This window comes from Phyllostomus discolor, chromosome 8 (assembly GCF_004126475.2).
Source record: "Phyllostomus discolor isolate MPI-MPIP mPhyDis1 chromosome 8, mPhyDis1.pri.v3, whole genome shotgun sequence".
Classification (NCBI taxonomy): domain Eukaryota; kingdom Metazoa; phylum Chordata; class Mammalia; order Chiroptera; family Phyllostomidae; genus Phyllostomus; species Phyllostomus discolor.
In genome coordinates, this window is record NC_040910.2 from 94,958,693 (window position 1) to 94,985,457 (window position 26,765).

Genomic DNA, 26,765 nt, shown 5'->3' on the forward strand with positions numbered 1-26,765 from the left:
TACCTTCTTCTTTCCCTAAGGAGACGAAGCTTTACTCTGTCCTCAGACTTCCTTTTCCTGACTCGTTTTTGGTTCACTCCTGGATTTGCTACACACACAGAAATGAACAAAATCATTTAACCAATTATTGGCAGTTTTCTTTACCAAGCATGAAATTTGTGATGTGGTTTCCTGGAAATATCAAACCAGATCTAGAAGACTACATGAGAAGGCCTTCTGGGATGAAGACTATGAACACCAGCACTCAACAACACACAGGGCAGACTGCTAAGCACTTAACATGTATTAACTCACTCCTCAAACAACCTTATACAGTAGGTGCTGTATTATCACCCAATTTTATGCAGGAGGACAATGAGTAAGGGCTTAGGAGGTGAGTGTAGAGATTCTAATCAAGTCATTCTGGCTCCAAAATGAGTATCAAAGACCTGCCCCCAACTGGAGGTCAAGAGCTCACATTCCCTGGCTGTCTGCATTGTGTTTTTATCCACCTGAATTCAGCAGCTAATACTCCTGTTATCTCTGCCTTGTGGGAGAGTAACCCACTGTTTGGCATAGACAAGTTTAATCCATTTTACGGCAGGTTTTCATTCCTAGTTTTATCTCTTATCCATGGATGTTAAAGTGAGATCAACCTTCCCTAGAGCTCACCCTAGAGAGAGCCGGCCGTGGTAGAAATGGAACCATCTGTCTGTTCACCTGGACTCAGGGTATGAAGACAGACCCTGGAAATGTTGGTCCATAGGTGCTAGAGGAAGGTAAGGGGGAGGGGGTTAGTTGCAAATGAAATCTTCAGAGTGGGTAATTCCCACCTGGACCCAGTCACAGTGGGCCTCCTTGCCCCTTTTACAGCCAGTGGAGGGAGGTCCCTGTTTTATTTATTTCTCTTCCAATTACAGTTGATATTCAATATTATATTAGTTTCAGGTGTACAGCACAGTGGTTAGACATATAACTTACAATATGACTCCCCTGTTAAGTCCAGTACCCACCAGGCCCCATACATAGTTATTACAGTATTACTGGCTATGTTCTCCATGCTGTACTATACATCTTTGTGACTGTTTTGTATCACTTATTTGTACTTCCTAATCCCTTCACCTTTTTCACCCAGAACCCCAACCGACCTTCCATCTGGCAACCATTGTTTCTATGAGTCTGTTTCTGTTTTGTTTGAGTTTGTTCTTTAGATTCTATCCACACACAAGTGAAACCATGTGGTACTTGTCCTTTTCTGACTTATTTCACTTAGGATAATACTCTCTAGGTCCATCCATGTTGTCACAAATGGTAAAATTTCATTCTTTTTGTGGCCAAATAATATTCCATTGTATGTAAGTACCACATCTTCTTTATCCAATCGTCTATAGATGGACACATAGGTTGCTTCCGTATATTGACTATTGTAAATAATGCTGCAATGAATGGAAAGATGCATATATCTTTTTGAATCCGTGTTTTAGAGTTCTTCAGATAAATACCCAGAAATGGAGTTGGTGGGTCATAAGGTAGTTTTATTTTGAATTTTTTGAGGAACCTCCGTGCTGTTTTTCATAGTGGCTACACCGATGGGTCCCAGTTTGCTCTAGAAGGGAGGTGTTCACCTTCTCGGGGGCTTTCAGTTGATGGGGCCACCTTTTACATGTTTTGTTCACTAGGATTTGGTTAGGAAAAGCCCTAAAGACTTCCCTAGCCCACATACTCTCCCTCCCCACCACCTCCACCTCTTCCTATGTAAACTTTGGGATGAATAAGACTTTCTGAATTCTCAGAGTTCTCACTGCAATGCAAGATCTTAAATCTATCAAATGCAGATACTTGCTGTTTCAGAAACAACTGGAATCCAGGAATGGGATCCCTATATCCCCTTCCTCTTTCTGGAATTCACAGACCATCTCAATTAGTGACAGGGATTTTGACCTGTCTCAACACGTGGTGCTCAGCTTTGGCCTCAGCCATCTCAACCCAACCATGAGTTTGCTCTTGGCTACTTCAGCCCAAAGCACATTGTCCAGAGGGGGCAGACACCAAAGGAGGAAAGTATTTCCACATTCATCCATCCTTGCCCCGAGCACATAGTAGGTACTCAGTAAGTTTGCCTGGCTCATGAGAATTGTATCTTCCACTACACTGAGGTTTTGAAAAACCCATCGCTTGAGGCCTGGTCGGCACAATTCCCTTGCCTACATGTTGACTGGGAAATGCTCTGTCTTGAAGCACGTAACCATCAGAAGTGAGAAATGCTGGTAGTCTGTGCTGCACGACGGAGGAGACAGCCAAGAGGACAGGTCCATTTTCCTTCTTCCTGAGCCAACACGATTATTTATTATGGCATAGTCCCTGCTGGTGAAATATCCAGGCCTTTAGCTGTCCCCCTTTTGGACTATTTGTATCCATTAGCATCCCCACTAGAGGGGAAACACAAGCAGTGGGCGACACCCACAGGAGCCCACTCTCCTATGACTGACAGCCCTACAGAAGGTTGAAAAAGTGACCCACAGGATTTCTATCCTTCCTGCCTTTTATCTGTTCCTATGACCACAGTCACCAAGAATTGGCTCTATCACTTGACTCCTGTGAGTTGCAGAAAAGAGAAAGGTGTTCACTCCTGCCCTGGCCAGATCCCCTCTGACAGACTTGTGGAGTCTGGCTGGGAGAACCAGCTTTCCATACCTCAGCAGTAAAGCCCACACAGAGACATGGGGATATGCCCCAGGGAGCCCAGTAGAGTAAGTGGAAAATTCCAAGGAGGCAAGGGCGCAGGGTCCTTGGCAGAACGGTGGCAGTGGAAATGTCAGAGACAGAAATACAAGACTCTGGGCAGTGATAAAATAGTTTTAATGGGAGGCTATCTGAAAGGACAACTTTTTCTTCTGCTATCAAACAGCCAGTTTCCCTGCCTTGGGGTTTCTTGGGGGTGCATCGGCTGAACCCCCCAGCCCCACAAGAAGCTAGGACATTCCCCTGACACTATGTTCGGCCCCTCCAGGGATCCAGAGGTGTGACTTAACATCAGGAGATTGGAGTTCGCTGGCAGTCAGTCCAAAACATACAGTGTCCTTGTGTGTGTCCAGGTCTGAGGGAGGGGGCAAGGGCGTCACTCCCGACTTAGGATGTTTCTCCACAGGGGAAGGGAAAAGGGACAAATCACTTTGGAAATTCAACTCTGACCTTTACAAAGAAAACTAATAGACACTTTCGTACTATATACACGACAGAGGGGCAGGGAAGAGGAGGGGAAATTGCACTTAATTACAGTAGTTTATAGTTTACACCATTGGACAAATTTACTTCTTTAAAAGAAATCTGAAGATCAGCTGGGAGGGGTGGGGGAGGGGGAGCTGGTATTTACAGTGTGTTTGGCTCAGTTCGACAGCACGTGTTCTCCTCTCCTCGGCTGCGTAACAGATTCAAGTTTTCACATCAGTTTGTTCGACGAAGAAGCACAACGTAGACTCTACGGCTTTCTCTCTTCCTCTCCCGTGGTTTCTCGTCTCCCACCTCCGGGACAGATGGGAGCACTTGGCATCCTGGGAGAGGCATCGTGACAATACTGCATAGAAGGGAAGCTGGGCTTCAGGCTGCGTCTCCTGAGAACAGATTGTCCAAGGTACCAGCAGGACGTCAGGTAAGCAGGGACCCCTTGCAGGTGCTTGTCAGGTCACTGGGCTTCTCCGTGACAGCTGCCCGGAGAGCGACGGTGTGGAAAACAGGACCCTTGCTGCTGTGCACAAAGCGAGTGATGTGTGGGCATCACCAGGCTTGGAGAGGACACTGCAGAGAGAAAGGAGAGAGAGCTCAGCTGTGGGCGATTGGCAGGGACACAGGCCATTAGTGTGGCTTCTCTAGGGGAGCTGGAACCCAGGTCGGCCAGCACAAAGCTGGGAGCGGAGGGCTGGGGTTTGAGCGCCTGCTCAGATCTACGGTGCTGCTCCTTCCTTTAGCAAAACCTGCCAGCCGTCTTTCCCAGCCACATCAGAAGAGAGACGAGAATTGCCGCAGACCTTGGCATAGTCATTTACTCGCTGACCTTTATCCTGAACTTGGGCTCCTCTTTCTGTGAGAGTGGTGTTTATAAAGTGCTCAGTGTGGTTGCAACAGCAGCGGGATGGGCAGCTCTTGCCTCTCGTGGAAGTGAGACCTCTAAGAGCAGAGTTTTCAAGACCACTGGTTCCCAAACTTTAATGGACCTACGAGTACCAGAGATCCTGTTAAAATGGAGATTCTGAGTCAGTGGGCCTGGGGGGGCCTGAGCATCTCCATTTCTAATAAGCTCCCAGGATGCACTGATGTTGCTGATCTACTTGGAGCATCAAGGCCATAATGCACAGGAGAAAACCAGCACTTCCTCCAACGATGTATCGGGGAAGGAACATGGGAAACTGCAAAGTGCTTTCTAAGGTTTGTTACTATTGGGACAAGGAACTTGGAGGGCCGGGAAAGAAATCCAAAGGCAGAAGGTGTCTGATGCCAGACTTTTCGGGTGGGCTGGGGAGGTGGGGCGAGACCCCAGCACAGATGAGAAAGCCTCTGAGAGGAGCCACACCCCCCTCCAGGGGTGGACAGACTCCCTTCCAGAGCCCTGGGCTTCTTCATTCATCTCAGCTGTCAAGGGACATCACTCCTCTTCGTTTCCTTCCCAGGAGCCCTTTTTTTTGTTTCCTTCTGCTCCTCCTTCCTTTTCACTTTTGGTGGCAACTCAGGGGGAGCTTCTGGTTTAGTGGCTTATTCTCTCAAGACGCCCCCTCGAACACACACACGTACACACACACGCACCGACCACTGTTAGTGCAGGCCTGTCATCCCATCGTCACTTCATTAGCCACTCCTTCCAACCGTAACCTTAGGTGAGGTTTCCACGGAGTTTATTTTACAGATTAGGAAAACGGGGCTTAAGGGGAGGCCATGGATTGTCCAAGATTTCAGGATTATGAGGGTGTGGAGCCAGCTTGGAACCTGTTCTGGGTGCCTTCCCAGCTCGTGTTCTTCCTAAGATGTTCTGAGGTTGGGAGCCTTTTACTAGCTTTGAGCTCTTAGTTACTTTCTCTGTGGCTCAGTTTCTTTGCCTATAAAACGGGGGTTGTTGAGGGATTAGACGGGCCCACACAGACACGAAGTACTCAGACTAGTCCCTGGCACAACTGCTGTCACTGAGGCCGCTGTACAGGAAGCCCCTCCCCCTCCCCCCGCCATGAGTGCCCTTCACAGTGGGAGGGAGCGGTACATTCATATGACCAGGTAGGTTTCTGTCCCCTTTAAATTCTCGAGGCCCTGATCAGGGTCCTCTGATACCCTTTGCCTCCTCTTCCTCCCTCCACCCACCCCCACTCTCACGTCTCTTTACTTCCCACTATCAGCCTTTTTTCCAATTTTCAGATTTCAGGTGGAGGAGAGAGAAAATGGCTTGTGACCTTGCAGGCCTCAATAGAAGAGCAAACAAGAGGGCAGATAAGGAGACGCCAGCGAGATTCTACGACCTGTCATTAGGGACGGGCTCCCCAGCTATCAAATGTTTGCTCACATAATAAAATGGTGGCAGGGCCCTAAATGTTGTCAAAGGAACTCGAGTTATTTGCCCCCTTCAGAGCCTAAACACAAACATCTGATAAGAGGGACCCTGTGGTCCCTTAGAATGGAGGCCCAGCACCCACAGCCCCACGGGGCGCCTTGCCCACAGGGTCTCTGAGTGACTACAGAGCCCCCCACCTGAGAGGCGTGGTGTCTGTGGTGATTGTTAAGAATGTCCTCATTCTGAAAGGATTTGTTACATAAAGTGATAGCTAACATTTATTGAGGTCCTACTGTGTGCCGGGCACCATGCTAAGTAAGGGCTCTACTCATATCATTGCACTGAGTTCTTACATCAGCCCTTTGAGACAGGTAATTATCATTCGTTCACGTAGCACATTTGGGTGCCTTCTACATGCTTAGCACTTTTCCAGGCACTGGGGATACAGCCGTGAACAAGACCCTGTTGACATCCTCTCCCCGTTTCAGGGAGGGCTTTGAACAACAAACAAGCAATTATACATATATATGTATAAAACCTTAGGTGGGAATGAATACTGTGTAGACAAATAAGCATGGTGAGAGGCTAGGGTGACTTGAGGGAAAAGAGAATAATTTAGGGAGGGAGATATTTGAGCTGAATGAAATGAGGGAGCAAGCACAGAAAGGTGCACCTTAAGGAGTATTCCTGGCCGAAAGTACCAGAAATGCAGACCTCTGCTGCAGGATCACATCGGGATCCAGTTCAGCTGAAGCCAGGAGAAAGAGGGAGGAGGGGAAGGAGGTGAGAACAGCAGGGCTGGCCGTGGCCTGAGCACAGAGGGCCTTGGAAGTCCCCACCTCAGTTTGGTTGCAATGAGAAGCCATTGGCAAGTTTTGACAGGGGACTACCATGACTGATTTCCCTCTTAAAGAGAGAATTCTGGCTGCTGTGTGGTAAACAGACCATGCCCATGAGAGTGGGGCAAGAGCGAAAGTGGGAGTGAAAGGTCAGGAGCCACTGCAGGAGGTCAGTGGGAGACAGGGGCGCTGAACTGATGGGGCGGTGAGAAATAGATCTGGGATGCATTTTGGAGGATCCCCAGCAGAACTTATTGATGGACTGAATGTGGGGTATGGAGAGAAGAATCAATGAGACCCTCAGGTATCTCACCTGAACAATTGGTACCATTTTTGGAAATGGAGAAGCCCAAGGAAGAAACAATTGGAGTAGGGAGAAATAGGGGTAAAAGGATGAGTTCTTACATTAGGCAGGTTCAGTCTCACAGGCTTGTCGGATAGATTAGGCATGCACGTGTGCAGGCCAAAGTAGCTCGGGGTGTGTGAATGGGCATTCAGAGGAGAGCTCTTCAATGGAGACGGAACTGCAGAATCCACCAGTGTGACACTTGATCCATGGGATTTGTGAGGTCACCCAGGAGTGAACTAAGAAGAGAGTGACCCTCCAACAAGTAAATACAGGGTAGATGAGTTTGTCTGCCAAGGAAATGTGGAGTGCCGTGGGAGGAGAGCCAGAAATGGGTAATGTTCCAAAACTGAAGTGAAAAAAGAAAGGAGTGATTAGCTGTGTCAGAGATAGACACAGAGATTGAAAAGTGGCCATGAGCCCTGGCTGGCATAGCTCAGTGGATTGAGCTTGGGCTGCGAACCAAAGTGTCGCAGGTTCAATTCCCAGTCAGGGTACATGCCTGGGTTGCAGGCCATGACCCCCAGCAACTGCACACCGATGTTTCTCTCTCTCTCTCTCTATTTCCCTCCTTTCCCTCTCTAAAAATAAATAAATAAAATCTTAAAAAAAAAAGAAAAGAAAAGTGGCCATGGATAAGGAAGATATGGTGCACACACACACACACACACACACACAGGAATATTACTCAGCCATAAAAAGGACAAAATCTTACCATTTGTGACAACATGGTTTTATGCTAAGTGAAATAAGCCAGAGAAAGACAAATACCACTTAATTTCATTTACACGTGAAGTGATAGAGAACAAAATAAATGAACAAACAAAACAGAAGCAAACAAACACACAGATACAAAGAACAAACTGATGGCTGTTGTCAGAGGGGAGGGGGTTGGGGGCTGGATGAAAACGGTGGAGGGACTAAGAAGTACAAATCGGTAGTTAGAGAATAGTCATGGGGACGTAGAGCACAGCACGGGGAACACAGGCAACAGTATTGTAATAACTGTGTATGGGGCCAGGTGGGTACCGGATTTACCAGGGGATCGCTTTGTAAATTAAGTAAATGTCCAACCACCATACTGTACACCTGAAACTAATGCAAAATAACATTGAACATCAACTGTAATTTAAAAATAAATAAATAGGAAAAGTGACCACTGGCTTTGGGAAGGTGGCGCCATCAGTGAAATGGAACGACAGGCTTCAGTGGAATGTTATACAGAAGCCAGTCTGGAGTCTTCCCAAGAGAGAATTGGGGGTAAGGAAGTGAGTCGGTGAGTGTAAATAACTCACTTCTATTATTATTAACTTAAGTTTGATTAATTATAGCAAAATAAGTGAATATAATTCCAATTTTACAGGTGAAGAAACTGATGTCTACAGAGACCCTAAGGAACTTGCCCAACCAGGGCCTTAGCAGAAAAGCTTGTGCTCTTAACCACCAAGAAGATCACCTCTTGCTACCTTCCGAGTGCGGCAACGGAGGAATAAATGCTCTTCGCCATTTAGAATCCTCTTTTCTAAGGTTGAGAGACTCCCAGGGTTGCCAGCAGGGGAAGCCAGTTTGGCCCAGCTGCCAGGGACTGGCTGATTCATGTCAAGCACTGAGTTAAGTGTTTTAGAAGACGGATTACATTTAGTTCTTTCAAAGACCCCATGAGAGAGGGATCATTATCTTTATGTTAAAGGTAAGGGAACTGAAGCTCAGAGAGGCTAAGACTTCTCCCTGACGTCACACAGGAAGGAAATGAAAGAATCTTGAGCCTGGGTCTGCCCAGCTCCCAAGTCGGTACCCTTCAACAGACCATAGTGCCGCGCCACCGGCGGAGAAGGCTGGGTGGCTGGGGAAGAGCTGCCAGGGGTTTATGAGGAGGCTTCCCACCCCCTCCTGATCAGCACCCCTGACTACTGCTTGCTCTGAGAACCCTCTTCTGACCTCTCTATAAACTGGGAAGTGGAGCGGTGTGGGTCGAGAAGTTGTGGAAACAGGAGTCGGCTCACAGCTTGCCCACACTTGTTCTAACCAAGGTCGCTGCTTGCTGTGGTCTTGTTTCCAAACTGGCAAGGCATTGTTTTGAAGGAGCTCAGGCACAAACCCATTCAGAGAGTAACTTGCCAGCACACAAAGGTTGAGGGGGGTGGTAGCCTGGGGGGCAGCTAAGCTCTGGAAAGGACAGCTGGCAGAAGCTGCAGGATCTCCAATGAGAAAGTCCTAGCTCAAGTTCCTGAAACACACTCCACAAGGCCCTGGGGCATGTGTCCTGACAAGTGGAAATCACGGGATCAGACAGATCCAAGTGCAAATGCTGGCTTTAGCCTTATATACCTGCATAACCTTAGGTCATTTTTATGGATGCTTAGAAATATATAGTAGAAGGTGAGTGTTGTTGAATGAATTTGGAGTGAGAAGAGAAGATCAGCATCTGGAAGTCCAGCTCCGGATTTATCATCTGTGTGAACTTGACCAGATCCCGCCCCCCACTTTAAACCTCAGTTTTTCAATTTGTAAATCAGGTATAAAAATATCTGCCTTGCAGGATGGGTGGGAGGGTTAGCCAGGAAAGATAAGATGGAAAAGCACAGGGAGTGCTGCTTGGCAAATGGGAGGCACTCAGAAATGCTCGTTCTGAATTCATTCATTCATATTTATTAAACACCTACTATAGCCCAAGCATTTAGCTAAGCACAGGAGAGGCTCCTGAACTGTTTGCGTTTTGCCTGGGAGGTGGGTTAGAAGACATCTGCGTGTCAGCAGAACAGGGGGCAGGGACCTGGAGCTCAAGCCCAAGATGTGGGATGTGCTTGAGAGACAGTCCTCATCCTGAGAAATGTTATCATCAGAACCAGTTTTCACCACATGTAGACCAAGCAATGAGTTAAATGTTGAAAGAGTGCATAGAAAGTGTCTCCTAAAGAATCACGAAAAGGAGAAGAGAGGGGGTTACTGCTTTGAAAACTGGATTATGTACCAGCCACTTTCTCAGGCACTTTGAATATTTTGTGAGATTGGAGTGGGATTTTCCCCTGAGAGATGAAGAATATGAAGAAACTCTTCCAGCGATAGGCCTACTGCTCATGGTCACGTAGCAAGGGGTGAAGGAGCTGAGATCAGCTCGGATCCACTGGCTTTTCCTAGCACTCTAGGGTGGCTCGGAAGGAGCATTGCCCCAGCTGTGTCACTGTCTCGATCATTGAAGAGCAAGGTGCGCACTAATGGCCCTGTCTATGCGCCCATCAGCACGCAAAAGATTCTGGAAGCCCTGCCTTGTGGTGTTTAACTGTTTGGGTCAATCATTCTCTCAACATATTTGACCAAGGATCCTCTTCTCCTCATTCTATGTGACCCTGATTCCTAGCAATAGTCTTGAAAGTCCTTTTAGAAAATCATATTTTAAAACAAACAAAGCTAAAAAAGGAAGCAGATTTGCCATCAGGTCTCTTTCGGAACTCACTTTTGACTCTTTGTCTTTGGAACAGAGTTTGCACAAATTTTCTGTGCCTTGGGTTCCTTCACACTCCTTCCACTTCACTCTGCCCTTCTCATTCTCTCTTCTCCTGACGGAAATACAATATGTGGGCCTAATTTTTACTCTTGTTTCTGATTGTTAAAGACCACAAAGCAGCAATTACCACTGGTATTTTAAAGATGGGTATTGGAAGGCAAGGGTTATTGAAAGTGGAAAGAGTCCAGGATTTTGTCGAAGACCAGAGTCTGGAGGTCCAGCTCTGGAATTGATCACATGTGCCCTTGGGCACAGCACTCCCCGTTTGTATGCCTTAGTTCATGTCTTTGTACTTCTTAGGAGGTTTCAGTAAAGAGAAAATGATGGTATGATGTTTATGAGAAGTACAAACTGCAAAATGCCACATTAATAGCTTTATCCTCACTAAATGTAATCCTCATCCTGGAAATGAGTCTGTCACCAGACTCCTGAAATGTCTGGGGACTTGGAGACAACGTCACAGTAGTTCTAGGGGGACGTGCTTGCAGCTTCAAGGCCGGCTGGCCCCTCTGTCCCCTCCCCTGTGGAGGGGAGAAATCACGTGGGGGTTGGTACAGTGTCTCAGAGAGCATCTTGAAGTATTTTGATTAAGAGACCATTTCCTGAATTCAGAGACTTGTTTCAACAAGCAAGCATCAAAGTCAACTTGGGAAAGACAGAAATAATTAATCACAGTCCTGTCTAGGGCTGACCAAGCGGCAGATGGATTGATAAACCTTTCAAAGGGGAAGGTATTCCCAAGCAGGCCTGCTGCGCATGGCTGCCCCTGGCTGCCCCCCTGATTGAGATTTGTGAGCACAGATAAATGTTTTCCCTGCTCACTACAAAGAGTGGGAAATCACAGAGTCGAAGGGCAAGGCAGTGGGAGGGGGGCGTCCTTTCATCTTCCATTGGGTGAGAGAAGAGTAGCAAGGCAGGTCCCACACACCTCTCCCTCGCCCCCCCAACTCCAGAGCCCAGCTGTGTAGGCCGTATGTATGTGCGCATGCGTGTGTGTGCGCCAGGTACTCAATCTGGGTGACCTCCTCACACCCCCACAACAAGGTGTTACAACTCTTGTTTTAAAGATGAAAAAACAAAGGCTCAGGAAAGTCAAGGTCACCAAGCAAGTGGTACAACCAGGTATAGAACCCTCCTGCTTTACGATACTGTGGACCCAGGTGGAGGTGGGGGCAAAGGGAAGAGCAGAGAACCCTGAGGCCATGAAAGAACCTGCTGGAAGCACGTGGCCGTGGATGAGGTGTGATTCACAGAGCTCAGATGGGAAAAAGACCATCAACAAGACCAAACCCTGCTGAGAGTCTCTGACATGAAGTTCAAGGTTTGTCATCTACTTATCTAGTAATCAATAAAGGCTAAACAGTTCCCACAAGGCAGAGAGCCCAGCCACTAAAAGGCCTATTGTATTATTCTGGAATCGTCATCTGTGTCAGAAACCTTGTCCTGCTTTCCAACTCTCAGTGCCCCGTGGCCGTCCGGCTGTCCAAGTTCAGCAACAAGCCTTGCTGTTGGTTGCCTTTACCACCCCATCGCCTCTGTGTGGACAGGGGCATTAGTCATCAACTGAAATGGTGACTGAGCCTCTGGATTCCCCACTTTCAGTACACCAGGAAGTTGATTCTAAGTTTTTCTGATAAAACACGAAGTGGATTCGGGCCCCTGGACAGGGCAGCTGTCCATTGGGGAGTACCCTTGGGGTGGTGGGATTGCGTCATTCTTTAGAGCTTACAGCATTCTAGGTCCAGAATGGGTCCTGGACTGGGGAAGTCAGCCTCGGGATTCCTGACCGACTACTCACTTTCTCCATCGACTCACTTGAGGAAATCTGCAGGGATCCCTCTTACAAAGCATGAAAATCCAGAGGGTCTGACTTCCTGAGCTCTCTTTGGAAATACCTTTCCCACAGGTCACTGGCAATCCACTGTGTACTCCAGGTTCCACTGACTAATCACATTTCAGTCCTCATTTGGTGCTCTTGTTGGGGGGCACCAGGGAAACAATAAGCCCCTTTAGCCTATAGCCCATCTTCCTTGCCCATGACCTCAGAGATTCCCTTCAAGTAACAGGGAGCCTCAGAAGGCCCAGACTTGTGGTGAGCCCAAACATGCCACACTCTCCACACATCGCTAGCCTTAGCCATTACCCCCGCAGCCCCCACCCTTTCCCGACAGCATTACCTGTTTACTGGAAGACATGTTGGTGAGCGTACTGATGCTGCTGGTATCTGTGACCACCATGGCAGATGGGAACCGGGAGCTATGGGAGTACTGGGGGGGCTCCTGCTTGTGTGTGTACACTGCAGAGACAGAGCGAAGACAAAATCAAGGCGCAGATCACACAGGCGTATGCACTTCCCACTCCACCCCACACCGCAGCTCCCGTGTCCCTGGGCAGACAAAAGGGGCAGGGTGGTACTGGCGATGGTGATGTGTGGGAAGGCAGTGTGATGTGGTAATAAGAATGGCCATGTATTGAAATCCTGGCTCCTTAACCAAGTTACTTAGCTTCAGTTTCCTGCCAGAAGAAGGGGGATGATATCTGTTATAGGGTTAGAAGAGATCATGTTTAAAGCACTTTGTACCAAATAAGTAAACAGCCTTGCACAGTGCCTAGTATGTAGTGGTGGACAGCACGTCTGTTCTCCTGCCTTTCAATCAAGTGTTAGATGCCCGGGGACCACCAAGTGATCCAAAGGCATATGTGGGACCTCTGAGATTTTAAGTCAAGAAAATTCTAAGTAGCTGGCAAACATGAAAGAGCTGATGGGCACATGCTCACCATTTCAGCCAGGACTCAAGCACCAGGGCTCATGCTAGCAATTATAGATTAATTAATAACTGTAATTAGACATAGGTATCATTAATTGATATAATTCTGGGCTTTCCAGTTGGTGCTAAAATGCCTTCTGACAGCACAGCCTTCCAACACCCCAGAAATATGAAGGAGAGACGAAAGGAGACTGGAATCAAATAAAACCTCCAGGAACATGTGACTCCTTTTCTAGTTTTTCTTAGGACTTGCCCACCCAGTCTGGAACCTTTGGACTCACACTAGTTATCCGTAAGATTTATGTAAATTCTAGGCCACATGACTGACTAATGAAAGCATGTGGATGCTTGGCCTTAGGGGAGGGACCAGCCTGTTCTACCAAGGAGTCCTCCAAGTAGGGAACAGGGGTGAAGGTCACTGCCGCCGCCTCAGCCTGCCATTCCTGTGGAGGGAGGCTGGCAATTTCCTGCCAGGCTATCTCTCCATAGCCAGCCAGGCCAGCTGGGCCTCCGCAGTTCATAGATCGCTGGTGATCACTCTCTGACTGTCCCACCCACCCAGAGAGCCACTGAAAAAGCCAGCCCAGGTGAGGGGGCAGGGGCACGTGGGGAGCAGACTGTCAGGCCCTGAGAAGAAGGGAACTAGGGCACATGATCTCCCAGACTCTGTGACAGGCTGTGGCAGATGTTTTAGAAGCCACGAAAATGTGATTGGAATGCGAGATGGTGCTTAGAAACAAGCTCCACAGGCCTAAAGTGGGGCGGACAGAGCCCCGAGGACAGAAGGCAGTGGAACCTGATTGCCTGCCCCAGCTCCGCAGCTCTGCCTGAGGCAGCCAGGGGAGAGACTGAAACCCTTTTCCTCATGGCTGCCTCCTCCTGTTAAGGGGTCCCCTAATAAATGGTCACTCGGGCTTCTATAACTCTTGATGCTTACCAAACACAGTTCACAACTATTTTTATCTCCAGAACCTCTCCACATGCATATTATATCCATTTCATAGATGAAGAGACTGAGGCTCAGAGTGGCTAAGAAACATAGCAATGGCTGCATGGCTGGTAAGTCTCAGAGCCAGGATTTAACTCTAGGTCTGTCTGACTCCATGGCTACCACTCTATTCCAGAGACTTCTCTGATGTTCCTGTGGGGTCATGCTTGACTTGGGGAAGCCATCCTTTCCACGATTTCTCCCCAGAGTGGTAGGCCAGCGGCTACACCCTAATCTGGCCAGAGGACTGGGGCCCAGGGGCTCAGGGTGGGGGTGGGGAGAGCTACAGGGCCTGGAGCTGGGTGGAAAGCAAGTGGTTGAGATGTAGACTTAGGGTAGGTGTAGACACTGGAAATGGGAAATAGCCTCTGGGGGTGGGGAGCAGAAACACGAATATTCCTTGTCCGGGAAGGCATACAGCTGGTATTTTCCACCTATATTCATGATTCATGATGCATGGAGTATGTAAACTGGAAGGCATGGGATCTCTAGAAAGTTCTTCAACTCCAGGGGAAGTAAATAAGATGAGAATTATATGCCGCCTATAATCATTGGGTGATGGCTTCTCAGAATTTTGGACTAAAAAGGCTAAATTGAGGCTCGTCGGGAAAGGTGCTGTGGTTGACTGGTGACACCGTCCTCGGGTGCCAGAGGGGGAAACTGCGGCACATGTCCCGCATACACACGACCCCTGCTTGCTCCCTCCAGCTCCCCTTACAGGGAGGCCTCAATGGTCCTGTTCAAACCTTCCCCAGGATCTTGAGGATAGAGGAGAGGAACAGAAAAGGTGTGGCACCATCCAAGAGTTATGCTTGAAAAACCGTCTTGGTTGAGCATAGGTAGGAAGAAGGGACCAAATCGATCAACTTCCGAGAAAGCGCAGACCCAGTGAGGGCAGAGGTTGGCTGCTGAGGGCCCTCCGCGCTCCTCCCGGCACGCCCGTGTCCTTACTGTGAGAGTTCTGCAGCTGAGTCACGGCGGCCATGAAGGGCTGCTGCGCCATGTGGCTGCCAGGGCTCTGCTGCATGAGGGGCTGCTGGTGCGGGCTGTGCAGCTGCTGGGAGAACTGCACCGGCTGCAGGGCTGCCAGGCTGCCGGCCACACTGTTGATGACGGGGACGCTCTGTGCTTGGGAGGTGTTGAGGCCTGTGGGGGCAAGAGGGAAAGATCAGCGATGGCTTCGGCCATGAGGAGAGGTGAGTGGATGGCAATGCCATCGGCGGAGCCCCTGCTATGTCTCAGGCACTGGGCTCAGCCGGCTACATGAGAGATTGCATGGCAAGCGATTTTATGGGCCCATTTTTGCAGACAATGAAACTGAGGCTTGAGATTAAGTGACTTGCTCAAATTCCACAGTGAGTTGTAGATGGAAATGGGCTTTAAGCAGATCTGACTGAGGCCAGAGTCTCCCAAAGTCAAATGACCTCCTGAACTTTGCTCCCCTGAGGTTGCCAGGCCCGGGGGAAAGCTGACCTACTTGCTCATTCGGTCCATCTGTGCCTGCCTCTGAGAGAGGCTTGCCCTGGTGGGGCCCTCAGGGCAGAGTTAAAGGCAGTGGCTCTAAGGAACAGATTATTGCCCAGATCCATCTGTCCAGCAGAGGGCAGGAGTGTGCAGAGACCCATATTTTGATTAAAAACAAAATAGAACAACCCCCACAGTCCTGGGAGTATGAAGCCTGAAGACACTCATTTGGCAGTTTGAGCAAATACCCCAAGGGAGGCTGGCTGCTCATTCTCCTGACCGTAGCAAAGAGGGGGAGAACCCTGGAGCTCAGCCAGGCTGTGAAGGGGGCATATCTCAGCTGGTAACACCAGGGCTTGTGGCATCCAAAGGAGGAGGTACTGGGAGGAGGAGATAGTAAGTTAGAGGTTGGCGGTGGATCTTGCCATCTTTTTGATCGGGGGGCACGGGGACCTCTGTGGTTCTGTACTGTCTGTATGCTGAGGCCTTTCTAGAACTGGGGCCAGCGCTGCAAAGATTGGGTCCCTGGTCCCTGCCTTCCATCTGTTCCCGGGGTGGGACTCTGGGGAAGCCAGCTGAGGCAGGTGGGAGCGGGGACAAGAGGATCGGGTGGTGGGGGGAGGGGGGGAGATACCCCAACCTCTTTCCTGGAGCTGCCAAAGTTCTGGCTTTGCTTTCTGGGAAGTGGGGGTGAAGGTAGGGAGGAGAGAATGAAATGAAGAGGAAATCCAGAAAAAGGCTTCTTTTAAGCAAATGGGGAAGGGACACCCAGAGAGCCAGTCCTGAAATGGGGAGGTTTCACAAGCAGGTCTATGGGAAATCCTCTCTGGAGATAGCACAAAGAGCTCAACAATCGCCTCCTCAGAGCTTGAGCTGATATTGTTATCAGGAGCCTAAAAGGTGAGGGGAATAAGCCCCTTCCTGGCTCTCCTGGGTGGGGCAGGGGGCGGGGTCCTAGGATCCCCCTCAGAATAGCACTATCTCCAGTTCCCGGCAGGGGCTCAGCTCCTCCCCACGCCAGTGGCCCACCTGATACTCTGAAAGTTACTGTTTCCCTCTCCCACCTTCCCCTGAGGGTTTCAGTCTCCTAGGAAGCCCCACAGATTTGCTGTTTCCCCCAAGTCCACTGTTACTGCCTGTTAGGAAATCTCTGCCGAGAAAGGCAAATTATCCTGTTTAGAGGGGATGACATTTGAGGGCACAGTTCTGAAGCCTGCCAGTGCTTTAGAATCATCTAGGCGAGCTCTTTCAGAACTACACATTCCTAGGCCCCACCCAAGACTTAATGAGTTAGAACCTTTAGAGGTGAGGCCCAGGAATCGTATTTTCAACACAGCCTGTGACCCTGATGTGCCTTAATTCCAGGACTGAGAGGCGCTGATGTCATTCTAGCTCCCGTGGAGTGTGACTCTTGGCCTTCTCATCTGTTTTCTGGGTGCTGGTTCCTGCTTAAGAAGCATATTGTCCAGGCCAGTAGGTGAGTGGAGAAAAGGAATTGGCACTACCAAGTAATTTGTCATCACATTCTCCCTGGCCTCGTTGGCCCACGTATCAACAGGACATGAACTGGCTAAAAGAGGGTGCCTGCCGCTAATTCTTCACCCTGACACTCCACAGGCAGGACCACTGAGGGTCGGCCGAGTTTTCCGGTGATCCTCACCTTCCTTCATCTCCCTCCCACTGCAAACTCACACACACACAGTTCAGTGTACACTCTGGCACTGGAAGGAGATTAGGATTATTGTGAGAAGGCAGAAGAGCATGGGTGAAGAAAATGAGAAGGAACAAAAATGAAAAATACAGAATAGCCCCAGGGAAGATTTTAGTTCAGGTAGTGCCAAAGAAAGTACGTAACTGTGTGTTGGCCAAAGTTTGACCTGGGAAGAAAGAGGGTAAGTAGGATGGTGTGTGCACCACTTTGGTTGTAGAAATAAAGAGGTGGGATATCTTATCCATGGGTCTTTTAATCAAATCTTGTAGATAGCAAGCAAACAGGTTTCAGGTTGCCTGTTTCATTCTCAATGCTGTTAGTATGGTTACCACATTTCTGGAGAGGACCCAGTGAAAAGGCAGTAAATTTAAGGTAATTTATTATTCTGTGGGTCCTCTAAGGGCTTTATCCATTCCCATTGCCCTCCATAAAAATAAATGGGGAGTACAACTTCCAGCAGCTAAGGAGAGGGCGAGAGCCCCACATACTCATTCAGTAAATCTGTGTGTCTCCTTTGGGCCTAGTCCTGTTTTGCCCTTACAGGGCATATAAGTCATTCTCTTCACAAGTGATGCAGCTTGCTCTCCTGGCTAAAGCTTCTTTAGGGAGCCCTGGCTGGTGTAGCTTAGTGGGTTGAGCACAGGCTGTGGACCAAAGGATTCCCAGTTTGATTCCCAATCAGGGCACATACCTGGGTTGCGGGCCAGGTCCCCAAGAGGGGACAAGCATACATTGATATTTCTCTCCCTCTCTTTCTCCTTCCCTTCCCTTCTCTCTAAAAATAAATAGAATCTTTAAATTTTTTTTTTAAAAATTAGGGAGACAGGAGGGAAGGAGAGGAAACAGCAAGACTAAAACAGAGAGGTGGTCATCATGGGCACCTGACACAAGGAGGCCAAGAGGACAACAGGGCAGCCCCAGGTTGAAACAAAGATGAGCAATGTGCCTGAGACCTCTCAGGAATTCTTCCCAGAGTCACAGTGACAGCTCCGCTCGGGCCGTCAGGATGAAGCTGGGAATACACTGGATACTCATCAAGGTTAGAATTCTGAGAGGGGCGTCCGCAGACACAGCCTGCGTCAGCTTTCCCGTGCCCTGAAATAGTCCACCTGGGGTGGGGTACAGCCCGGGTGGCGTACAGCCCGGCTGTGTCATATAGGACTCCTGGAGCTGGAAGGACCTGACGCATCTCCCCATCTTAACAGGCTCAATGACCTATTTCTCCTTAAAGACCCACAGATATTATGACCGTTCCCTTCAGTTCCCTCTCGCTGCATTTTTACCAGTGGCCACAGGTCTCATCTGATCACACAAAACTCCCTGTTTAGAAGGAAGCCCCAGAACTCATACCATCTTCACCAATGCAAAGAAACATCAGCACAGCCTCCTGGAGCAGGGGCCCCCAACCCCCAGGCCATGGACCTGTACTGCTCCGTGGCCTATCAGGAACCCGGCAGCAACAGCAAGAGGCTAGCGGCAGGCAAGCGAGCAAAGCTTCGCTCGCTATACTGCCTGAACACAACCTCCTTTCTCCAGCAAGCCCCCACCCTGTTCGTGGAAAAACTGTCTTCCACAAAACCAGTCCCTGGTGCCAAAAAGGTTGGGGATTGCCGCAGAATCCACCATACACTTAGTGATAGGAATGAACATCAGATAAAAGGAAAAGCCACAGTGTTACACATACTCATGCTTGACAGATTTACAAGACGTCTGCGCACACTGTCACTGATCAGCGACCCATTTCCCAGATGAGGAAAACTATAACTCACGAAGGTTGGATGACTGGAACCAGGATGCACGGCTGGTAAACTACAACCAAGATTCAACTCCATTGCATAACTTTTTCTTGTTTTGGGCTAAACAATCCAAATATCATGGAAGAGAGAGATAAGAAACTAAACAAGGTGAGTCAAATCTACTAGTGGTGGGCGAGTTTGAAGGGAGTCTTCTTTAGTTAGTCCTTCCTTATCAGGATGACTCACTTCCCGTGCTGCTGCTCTGTGCCCCCCGGTTTTCTGACTAAGAACAGAACTTACTTTGTGCAATGGCCATGACTCCAGAGAGGGGCGTCATGATGAGGTTTTGAGATTGCTGGGGGTTATGATGGGACAGACTGTGGATATTTGTCAAGGTGCTGACGGGGGGTAAACCACCTCCTGAGACCGAGATCTGCTGGAGAGAAAAAAAAAAAAACAAGAGCAGCATGAGTGAAACTGGACCTGCAGAGAGCCGTGTCCAAAATGACATCACTTAGCAGTTCCTTGGCACAACTAGTTAATGGGTGGATTCATTCATTCATTCATACATCCATCCATTCATTCATTCATTTACTCACTTATTCACTCAATAACAATTATTAAGCACCTACTTCTGGGCAGGAACTGTTCTAGGTGCTGAAGACAGAACACTAAGTAAAATAGACAATAATCCCCCCACTCAACGGTGCTTCCATTTGTTGACTATCTTTGAACTACTAGCTTGTCTTAGAGAGTCTTCTGCCCTTGGGTATCACATGATTGTCACTTGCTCACATTGGAAGTATCCTCTGTTCTGCTCTATGTCTTCTATATTGTTGGTGTTAAAGACAAGTGTGCTAAAAATAGTAACTGAAGAAATGTCCTGGGACTCCCCAGTGAGAGCGGGGAAGCTCTCACTGACTAAAGGCTCTACCAAGCAATGCTCATACAGTAAGTCACAAACCTCACAGTAGTCCCATGAGGTAGATACTTCTGCCACTCTCATTTCACTGATGATACAAACTGAGGCTCAGAGTACATGTGTATATTGCCTAAGATTCAACAAGCAGTAAATGGTACATCTGGTATTTAAACCTAGGTCTGTCTGACTCCAGAACTCAAGTTCTTCTCTTTCATAGAAGACTTTCCCCAACTCCTCCAATTATTACTAAGGGTTGGCAGAGATCAGCCATTATTGAGCTTCTCTATTTTTCCAAATTTCCACTATACCTTAGAATTCCCTCCCTCCCTCCCTTCCTTCCTTCCTCATTAAGGAGGTGATATTGTAATGATAAAGCTACTAATAAGCCTTTGGTGCCAAGTATCCCCATTCTATTCTACCATTATATTAATGACAGATTAGTAAGAAAAAGCTGACTTTTGTGTGTTTACTACATACATGGCCACTCTGAATCTTTTTATTGATGATTGAATCCTTTTACTTAGTCCTAATAGTGTCTTTTCTATTTTGATTTTCTTCATTTTTCCAAGTGTATAAAGGCATCACTAGCATATAATGCTGATAGGGTCTCTTCCATGCCAGTGCTAATATGTGCACATGTTACGTTGCATTGGGTGGGACTTTCTGAATAGTATTAAGTAATGACAGCTGTCATAGTTTGTGTTTGCTTTGATGCTGATGTTACCAGAAATGCTTCCAGTGTTTCTCCATTAATTATAAGGAACTATCAGTTTTACATGCACACACATACACTTTTTTTCATGACAAAGTTGTTTACTATTTATAGCTTTTAAATAACTTTTAAAATTGTTACTAAGAAAGGACATCCCCTCATTCTGAACTAACTCAGACATTCTTGGTGCCATCGGGGACCCTGAGAGTGTTTCCAGGCCAGGACACATACATACCGCAGAGGTCTGGGGAGTCCAGTCCCTCCTCCTGTATCTGTCGTTACCCAGGGCTGCCCAGATTACAGGTCGCACACCAACACCCTGGTGAGACACTATCTCCCTCCCACCCTGCCCTTCTGATCAGCCTCATAGCTTCCAAGGTTAATTTGGAAAAAAAAAAAGAAAAAACAAAACAAAACAGGTTTGTTTGTGTTTTTAATATAAGCATCAAGAAGTGAGTTAGGGGTCAGGTGACCAAGAAGGAATTCCAGCCACATCAAACAAGAGAGAACCAGCCTGTTTGCTGGGCTTGTTTTTCAAAATGTCAGAGTCATTAAAAAAAAAAAAAAAAGGCAGTAACATGCACTCAGACTCCCCTTAGGTGATGCAGTCCTTCAGGAAAAGTCAAAGAAGTGACCGTAATCTCTGCCATTTCAGTGCTGGATTTTAGTGGTGAAAGAGAAGTGTGGATGCCCAATGATAAAGGCAACGTAGATGTTTCTGCAGTTTGTAAAGTGCTTTCACGGACTGTCCTCAATAGATAATGACGCCCCCAGGGAAAGTCATTACGAGGACTGCCCCTACGTTACGGATTAAGAAAGTGACCTTCAGAAGAGTTGAGAGGCGGGCTGCATGTCATCTGACCAGTCAGTGAGGAAGCCAGGGTCCAGACCCAGTTTTGCTGGAGTTTATATCCCACCCATTTACCATGTTTGGGTAATCTTGGTCAAGTTCCTGCCCACTCTCAGGTGCAACCATTATTTCCTGTTTGCCTCCGGGACTGGCGGGAGCCAGGGAGCTGCCAAGGATCTCAGCCCTGATCCTGACATGGTAATTCTCTGAGCCTAAATCAGCTGAATGCTGCCATTTGCAGTCCTTTCACTGTGCTAAGTGCTTTACCTGCCAACAACCTATTATTCTACCTACTTTGCACACAAGAAAACAGGAGTTAGAGAAGTTAGGAAATGGGCTCAGGTGGTAGAGTTGGTGTACAAAGCAGCTACCTGCCTCCAAGGCCTGAGCTTTACACCATTAGGTCCTGTTTCTTTGATGCTGTTAAAATATCCAGTACGGCCCTGGCTGGCGTAGCTCAGTGGATTGAGCGCGGGCTGGGAACCAAAGTGTCCCAGGTTCGATTCCCAGCAAGGGTACATTCCTGGGTTGCAGGCCATAACCCCCAGCAACCGCACATTGATGTTTCTCTCTCTCTCTCTCTCTCTCTCTATCTCCCTCCATTCCCTCCCTAAAAATAAATAAAATCTTTAAAAAAAAATATCCAGTACGTGCTTAAAAAAACCTGACAACAACAAACGCCTGTCATGAGGCGTTTGCTCATGACAACAACCCTAAACCTGGCCAGCTCTTTGCATGTCCTGCTGAACACCAGCACACAGGAACTGTCACCCCTTGTGCAGCGTTTACTCGAAGAGCAGAAGAGCTGCAAGCAGTCCTCACAACCATGACCCCTCATTTTACAGATGAGGAAACTCTAGTTAAGCAACACCCATCCTACTGGTGATAAATAACAGAGCCCAAGACTTAGACACACTGGTCTAATACACACCTTGCTTGTATTATTTTTAACCATATTCCCCTCTGCATCGGTGGACCAAGATGTGTTTGATATTAACAGAAAACAGACTCTTAGATTTGGGCTTCCAGTACCAGTGACATTAATATATGAGCCAGGGTGTTGGAGACTAGTGAAAAGCTGGTCCCTGCAAACAAACTTCCAGGCGTTTGCTCATGTCGAGGTGTGCTGTCTCGGTCAATCATCAATCCAAGGATAACGTAAATGTGTTGGACAGTCAGTGAAAGCACTTTACAAACTCCAAACACATTTACGTTGGATGCAGTCCCACGAGGGCACTGCCAAGCAGAACAGGAAAAAGAAGAAAGTATGTCTGCAGGCTGCCCTTGGAGCAGCCCGGCCCCGGGTGAGGCAGTTCACCTCTTAGGAGAACGAGAGGGGGGGTGCTCAGAGGGAAACCCCAAGGGCCTTCAAGCAACAGGAGTGGAGATTTGGAAAGTTCCATGCACTGAGAAGTCAAGGCCTCCTCCACAAGGCGCCTTCTCCAGGAAAGCCTGGGTATTCCTTATCTGCACTTGTTTGAGTCTCAACGTGATTCTTTAAAACTCATAAAGACTTGTCTGTACCTCTCCCAAGGAAGCTGAGACAAATCGTTCATCATGAAGAAGCTTAAGGGAAGAGGGGAGGGCAAGGAGGCTGCAAAATGCCTCCCACAGGGACACCCTGTCATTTATTTTGCAGAGATCCCTAGCAGGGAGATGGTGAGTCCCCTGGAACTACAGTCGACGAGGCCAGCTCTCTGCTCGGAAACTACACTTTGTTTTCCCTCCAGGGAGCTGGGGACTCAATCACCTGTGACTCACCATTCCTGTGTTGCCTATACAGCACCCATGTCAAGGTCTAAAATGGCATCTGCTCTCTGTCCCTTCCCCCACACTGCCCCCACCTGCCTCTGGGTCAAGACACCTTAAGGGAATGTGTGCAGCTCTACATGGAGCCTAGAAGCCAGGAACCTGCGGCTCCTCCCCGCGGCCGAAACACAGAGCCGGACCAAAGACTAAAGGTTTCCATCCCCCCCCCCCCCCCCCCCCCCGCCCTTACTGCTCTCGTCATGCTTGTGTTCTCTCATGGGCTGCTCCCCCCCGCACTTGTGTTGCTAGGGGACTAGAACCTTGAAAGTTCAAATTCAGAAAGTTTATTCCTCACCAAGTGTGCTCAACTTACATCTGGGTGTAGACCGTGGTTATGGATATAGAAATCTTCACTTAAAGGGTGTAACACTGACATTACCATAACAACAACAATGTCACTTATTGTATGTTTACCTTACCAAACACTGTGCAGAGTACTTCCCATGTTATCACCCTTGTCTCCTCAATAACCCTATGGTTATTATCTCCATTTTATAGATGAGAGAAAGAGACCTGGAGGAGCTCAGGAACCTGCCCAAGGCTACACTGCTATTAAGTGCTGGAACTGGGATTTGAACCTGGGTCATTGCAACTTCAAAGTCGGTGCTTCTCACTTGCTGCGTAAGCACTGCCCCACCCCACCTGCCATGCTGCGCTGTGATCTTCACTAGCATGCCACCCGATGTGCTTCGAAATTCCAGCTCCAGATGTTTCTCCCCACCTGCCATCCACTAACTCCTCACTTAATTACTCTCCTTGCCAGCACCAGGGGGTGGTGAAGAGAAAAACGGGGCTTGTTTCAAAGTGAGGCCCTCTCTGGGTTAAAAAGAACTGGCTTTGGAGGCCTTGGTTGGGGGTGGTGGTGAATGAACATTTTATCAACACAAATGTCATTGGCAGCCCCAAAACAAACACTGTCCCACCCGGCTAGCTCCTTTACGAGGCATTCAATCAATAAAATGAGAGCAGAGCTCTGTCAGATTTATTGGCTGGGTTCAAACCGAACACCTCTTCCACCCGCCAAAGGCTGGGTCACCCACTCTAGCCTTCCATTCCAACTCTGGGCAGCCCCCATCTTCCCTGGTAGGGCTACAATGGTTCATTGTTTGAGGCAGGCCTTGTGAGAAGTCGTGTTTGTTTTGCCTCTTATCTTATCAGCTCCAGGGCTACAATGGCCCAGGTGTACTCACCATTTTACCATCAGGTGAGAGGAGATTGTGGCCTGGGTCCAAGCTGGCTGGAGAAACTTGCTGTAAAACAGACTGGCTGGTCACCATGGCGCTGTTGCCGTGGTGACTGATTGTTGAGGAGGAAGTGACCTCACTGTTTCCCTGCTGGCTGTAGCGCACTCCTGCAAAACAAGGCAGACCCGCCAGCAAACGTTAGTGCCACCAGGGCTCCGGAACACTGACTCCGACCCTCCCCCTGTTTTCCAGGGTGGATGACAAGAAAACAAAGTTGCCTTCGCCTCCCCGACTACCCACAGGAAATATCGGCTATCTTTTTCTAGGGGAAAGGCCGCTGCTGAGTTCTGGAATGTGTGCTCCATGAGGGCAGGCCGTTTCTGTCTGTCCTGTTTTGTTCATTGCTAGATCTCTCCTGCCTTGGCACCTGGTGGCCACTCAATAAATACGTGTCAAATGAATGAATGAATGGATTCTGCTTGGTGCTGCGTCAGCACCGTGCTTTTAGGATTTAGGGTCTTCCTTTCCTGGCTGGAGTACTTCTTTTATTCTTTCAAATGCCTTCTAGAAATGTTTCCGCGGTGTCTCTTGGCTATGTGTGGCTGCAACGTATGGGCTGACCCATACGTTTACAAAGAGGCACTTGCCCAGTGACCCTTGTAAGAGCTGTAGCAAAATGCATCAGTCTCTGTGCATGACCCTTCTGGCTGAGCCCAAAAGGCCTGGGGGACACGGGCAGAGGACAGGGATGGGGCTGCAGAGGGGAGTCTTTGGCTCCGGGACTCGCATTCCTTGGAAGGGGTCCCATTTGGCTGACTTCCAGGGCACAGGGGAAGAGGCGTCTGCAGGGAGGTGGGCAGGCAGCACACACAGGTGGATGCAGATGCTCAGTGAAGCCCTGCAGTTTGGTCTGCAAGGGGGCGGGGGGGGGGGCGAGAACTGAGCACATTCACAGTCTCACTGCTCTGACCAGCCCTCTAGCTCAGGAACCAGAACGAAGGTCTGTGCTCAGGAAAGGGAAGATGCTGGGTAGAGACCAGGCAACCGAAGGAAGGGGTTGGGCAAAGAACCTGGGTAAGTTTGCCAAGTCAAAGTCCTGCTCGATGTGCCCCCGAAACAGCCAAAGACAAAGTTGGCGCAGGTGGATGTCTCCCCCTGAGCTCAAGCTTAGAAAAGAATGTGTTTGTTTTCCGATTTGGATTTGACAAGAAAGGATTGCGGGACCCTGTTCTGCAAGGGAGGGAGACCAAATGTTCTAGGCATGAAATCATTTGGGGAGGTGGGCCAGCCGCTTGGCCGTGCTTCTCCTTTTGCCCAGTTTCCCAAGATGAACCGTCACTTTATAAAGCAGGTTGATTCTGCTGGTCTGCTTTCCCCCGACCTGCCTCCTTCCCAAGGAGGCTACAAAGTCCCCCCAGGCAAGCGACAGTAACCCGCAGCCCTCAGTTCACCAAGAGGAAGCTTGCCAGGAGGAGAACCCAGCCGGTTTTCCTTGGGCCCTCCGAAGAGCATTATTCGAGGCTGGTAGGACCTAGAGTTTAGGAGGGCTGGGGAGAGGACAAATAAGTGCTAAAGCAGGGCCCTAATCTTGCAGAGCAACTTGTTTGACCATGAAGGGGCTTAGCGCTTGTCCTACAGGCAGGCTCCTTCTATTGGTTGTTTTCCCCATCCTTTGATTCAAGGGGCTGTTAGTGGGGGTGGGGTTGGTAGTGGGGCAACACTACAACTCAGTGGCTATTGGTCTGGGACATCACCTTTTGGGGAACATAGGAGCCATGCAGTTAAAAGGAAGACAGGCTTCCACGTCTCCAAACCACCTCCCCTGGCCAGTCCTGTCTGCCTTCCTCTGCGCTGATCTACAGTCCCCTGCTTTCCTGTTTATCACCTTCTGCTCCATCCTATTGGTTTAAATTTGGTCCTTTTTCTCCACTCACATTAGCTCACAGTGTTGTTATGTGGAAGAAGAAAGACCTGAAACTCATGAGCTCAGAAAGCAGAGCTAGGTTCAATGGGAAAGAGGGAGGCATATTTCAAATCAGTGAAAAGAAGAATTTTCTAACGAGGAGGACAGTGGGGAAGACTGCGGGCTATGGAGCTAGACAAACTTGGGTTCGGACCTTGACTTTGCCTTTAACAGGGTGTGCGATCTTGGGACATTTTTCTCTCTGTGCCTGAGTTTCTTCTCATAAAATGGAGAGAATGCTTCTTTATTTTTTATATTAGAGGTAACATTTATAAAGCCCCTAGCACCATGCTAATTAAAGGGCAACGATGAGGGGAGATGCTGAGGGTATAGGTATACACCCTAAAATATATGCTCTCAGACTCTAGAACTCTGGACAATTTAAGGTAACTTCTAAGTATGGAAAGGAATTATCTTTTCATGGAGAAGAGTTTCCAAAGTGTCCAGACCTGGTAGACT

The 26,765-nt window shown here is 48.6% G+C and overlaps 1 protein-coding gene across 5 annotated transcripts in view; it reads right to left on the reverse strand.

The window, feature by feature from the left end:
* Positions 1 to 2,821: 2,821 nt before the first annotated feature.
* Positions 2,822 to 26,765, reverse strand: part of HNF1B (HNF1 homeobox B) — a 52,306-nt gene continuing 28,362 nt past the window's right edge. For 2 of the 5 annotated variants that reach the window (XM_028520233.2, XM_028520232.2), the window contains exons 5-9: positions 24,350 to 24,510; positions 19,167 to 19,299; positions 14,907 to 15,101; positions 12,377 to 12,495; positions 2,822 to 3,774 (exon numbers count right to left, since the gene is read on the reverse strand). In XM_028520233.2, coding sequence (XP_028376034.1) covers positions 3,754 to 3,774; positions 12,377 to 12,495; positions 14,907 to 15,101; positions 19,167 to 19,299; positions 24,350 to 24,510 — 629 coding nt within the window. In that variant the 3' untranslated portion in view covers positions 2,822 to 3,753. Of the gene's footprint in view, positions 3,775 to 12,376; positions 12,496 to 14,906; positions 15,102 to 19,166; positions 19,303 to 24,349; positions 24,511 to 26,765 lie in introns of all 5 variants that reach the window. The other 3 variants (XM_036033647.1, XM_036033645.1, XM_028520234.2) reach the window with 2 other exon arrangements.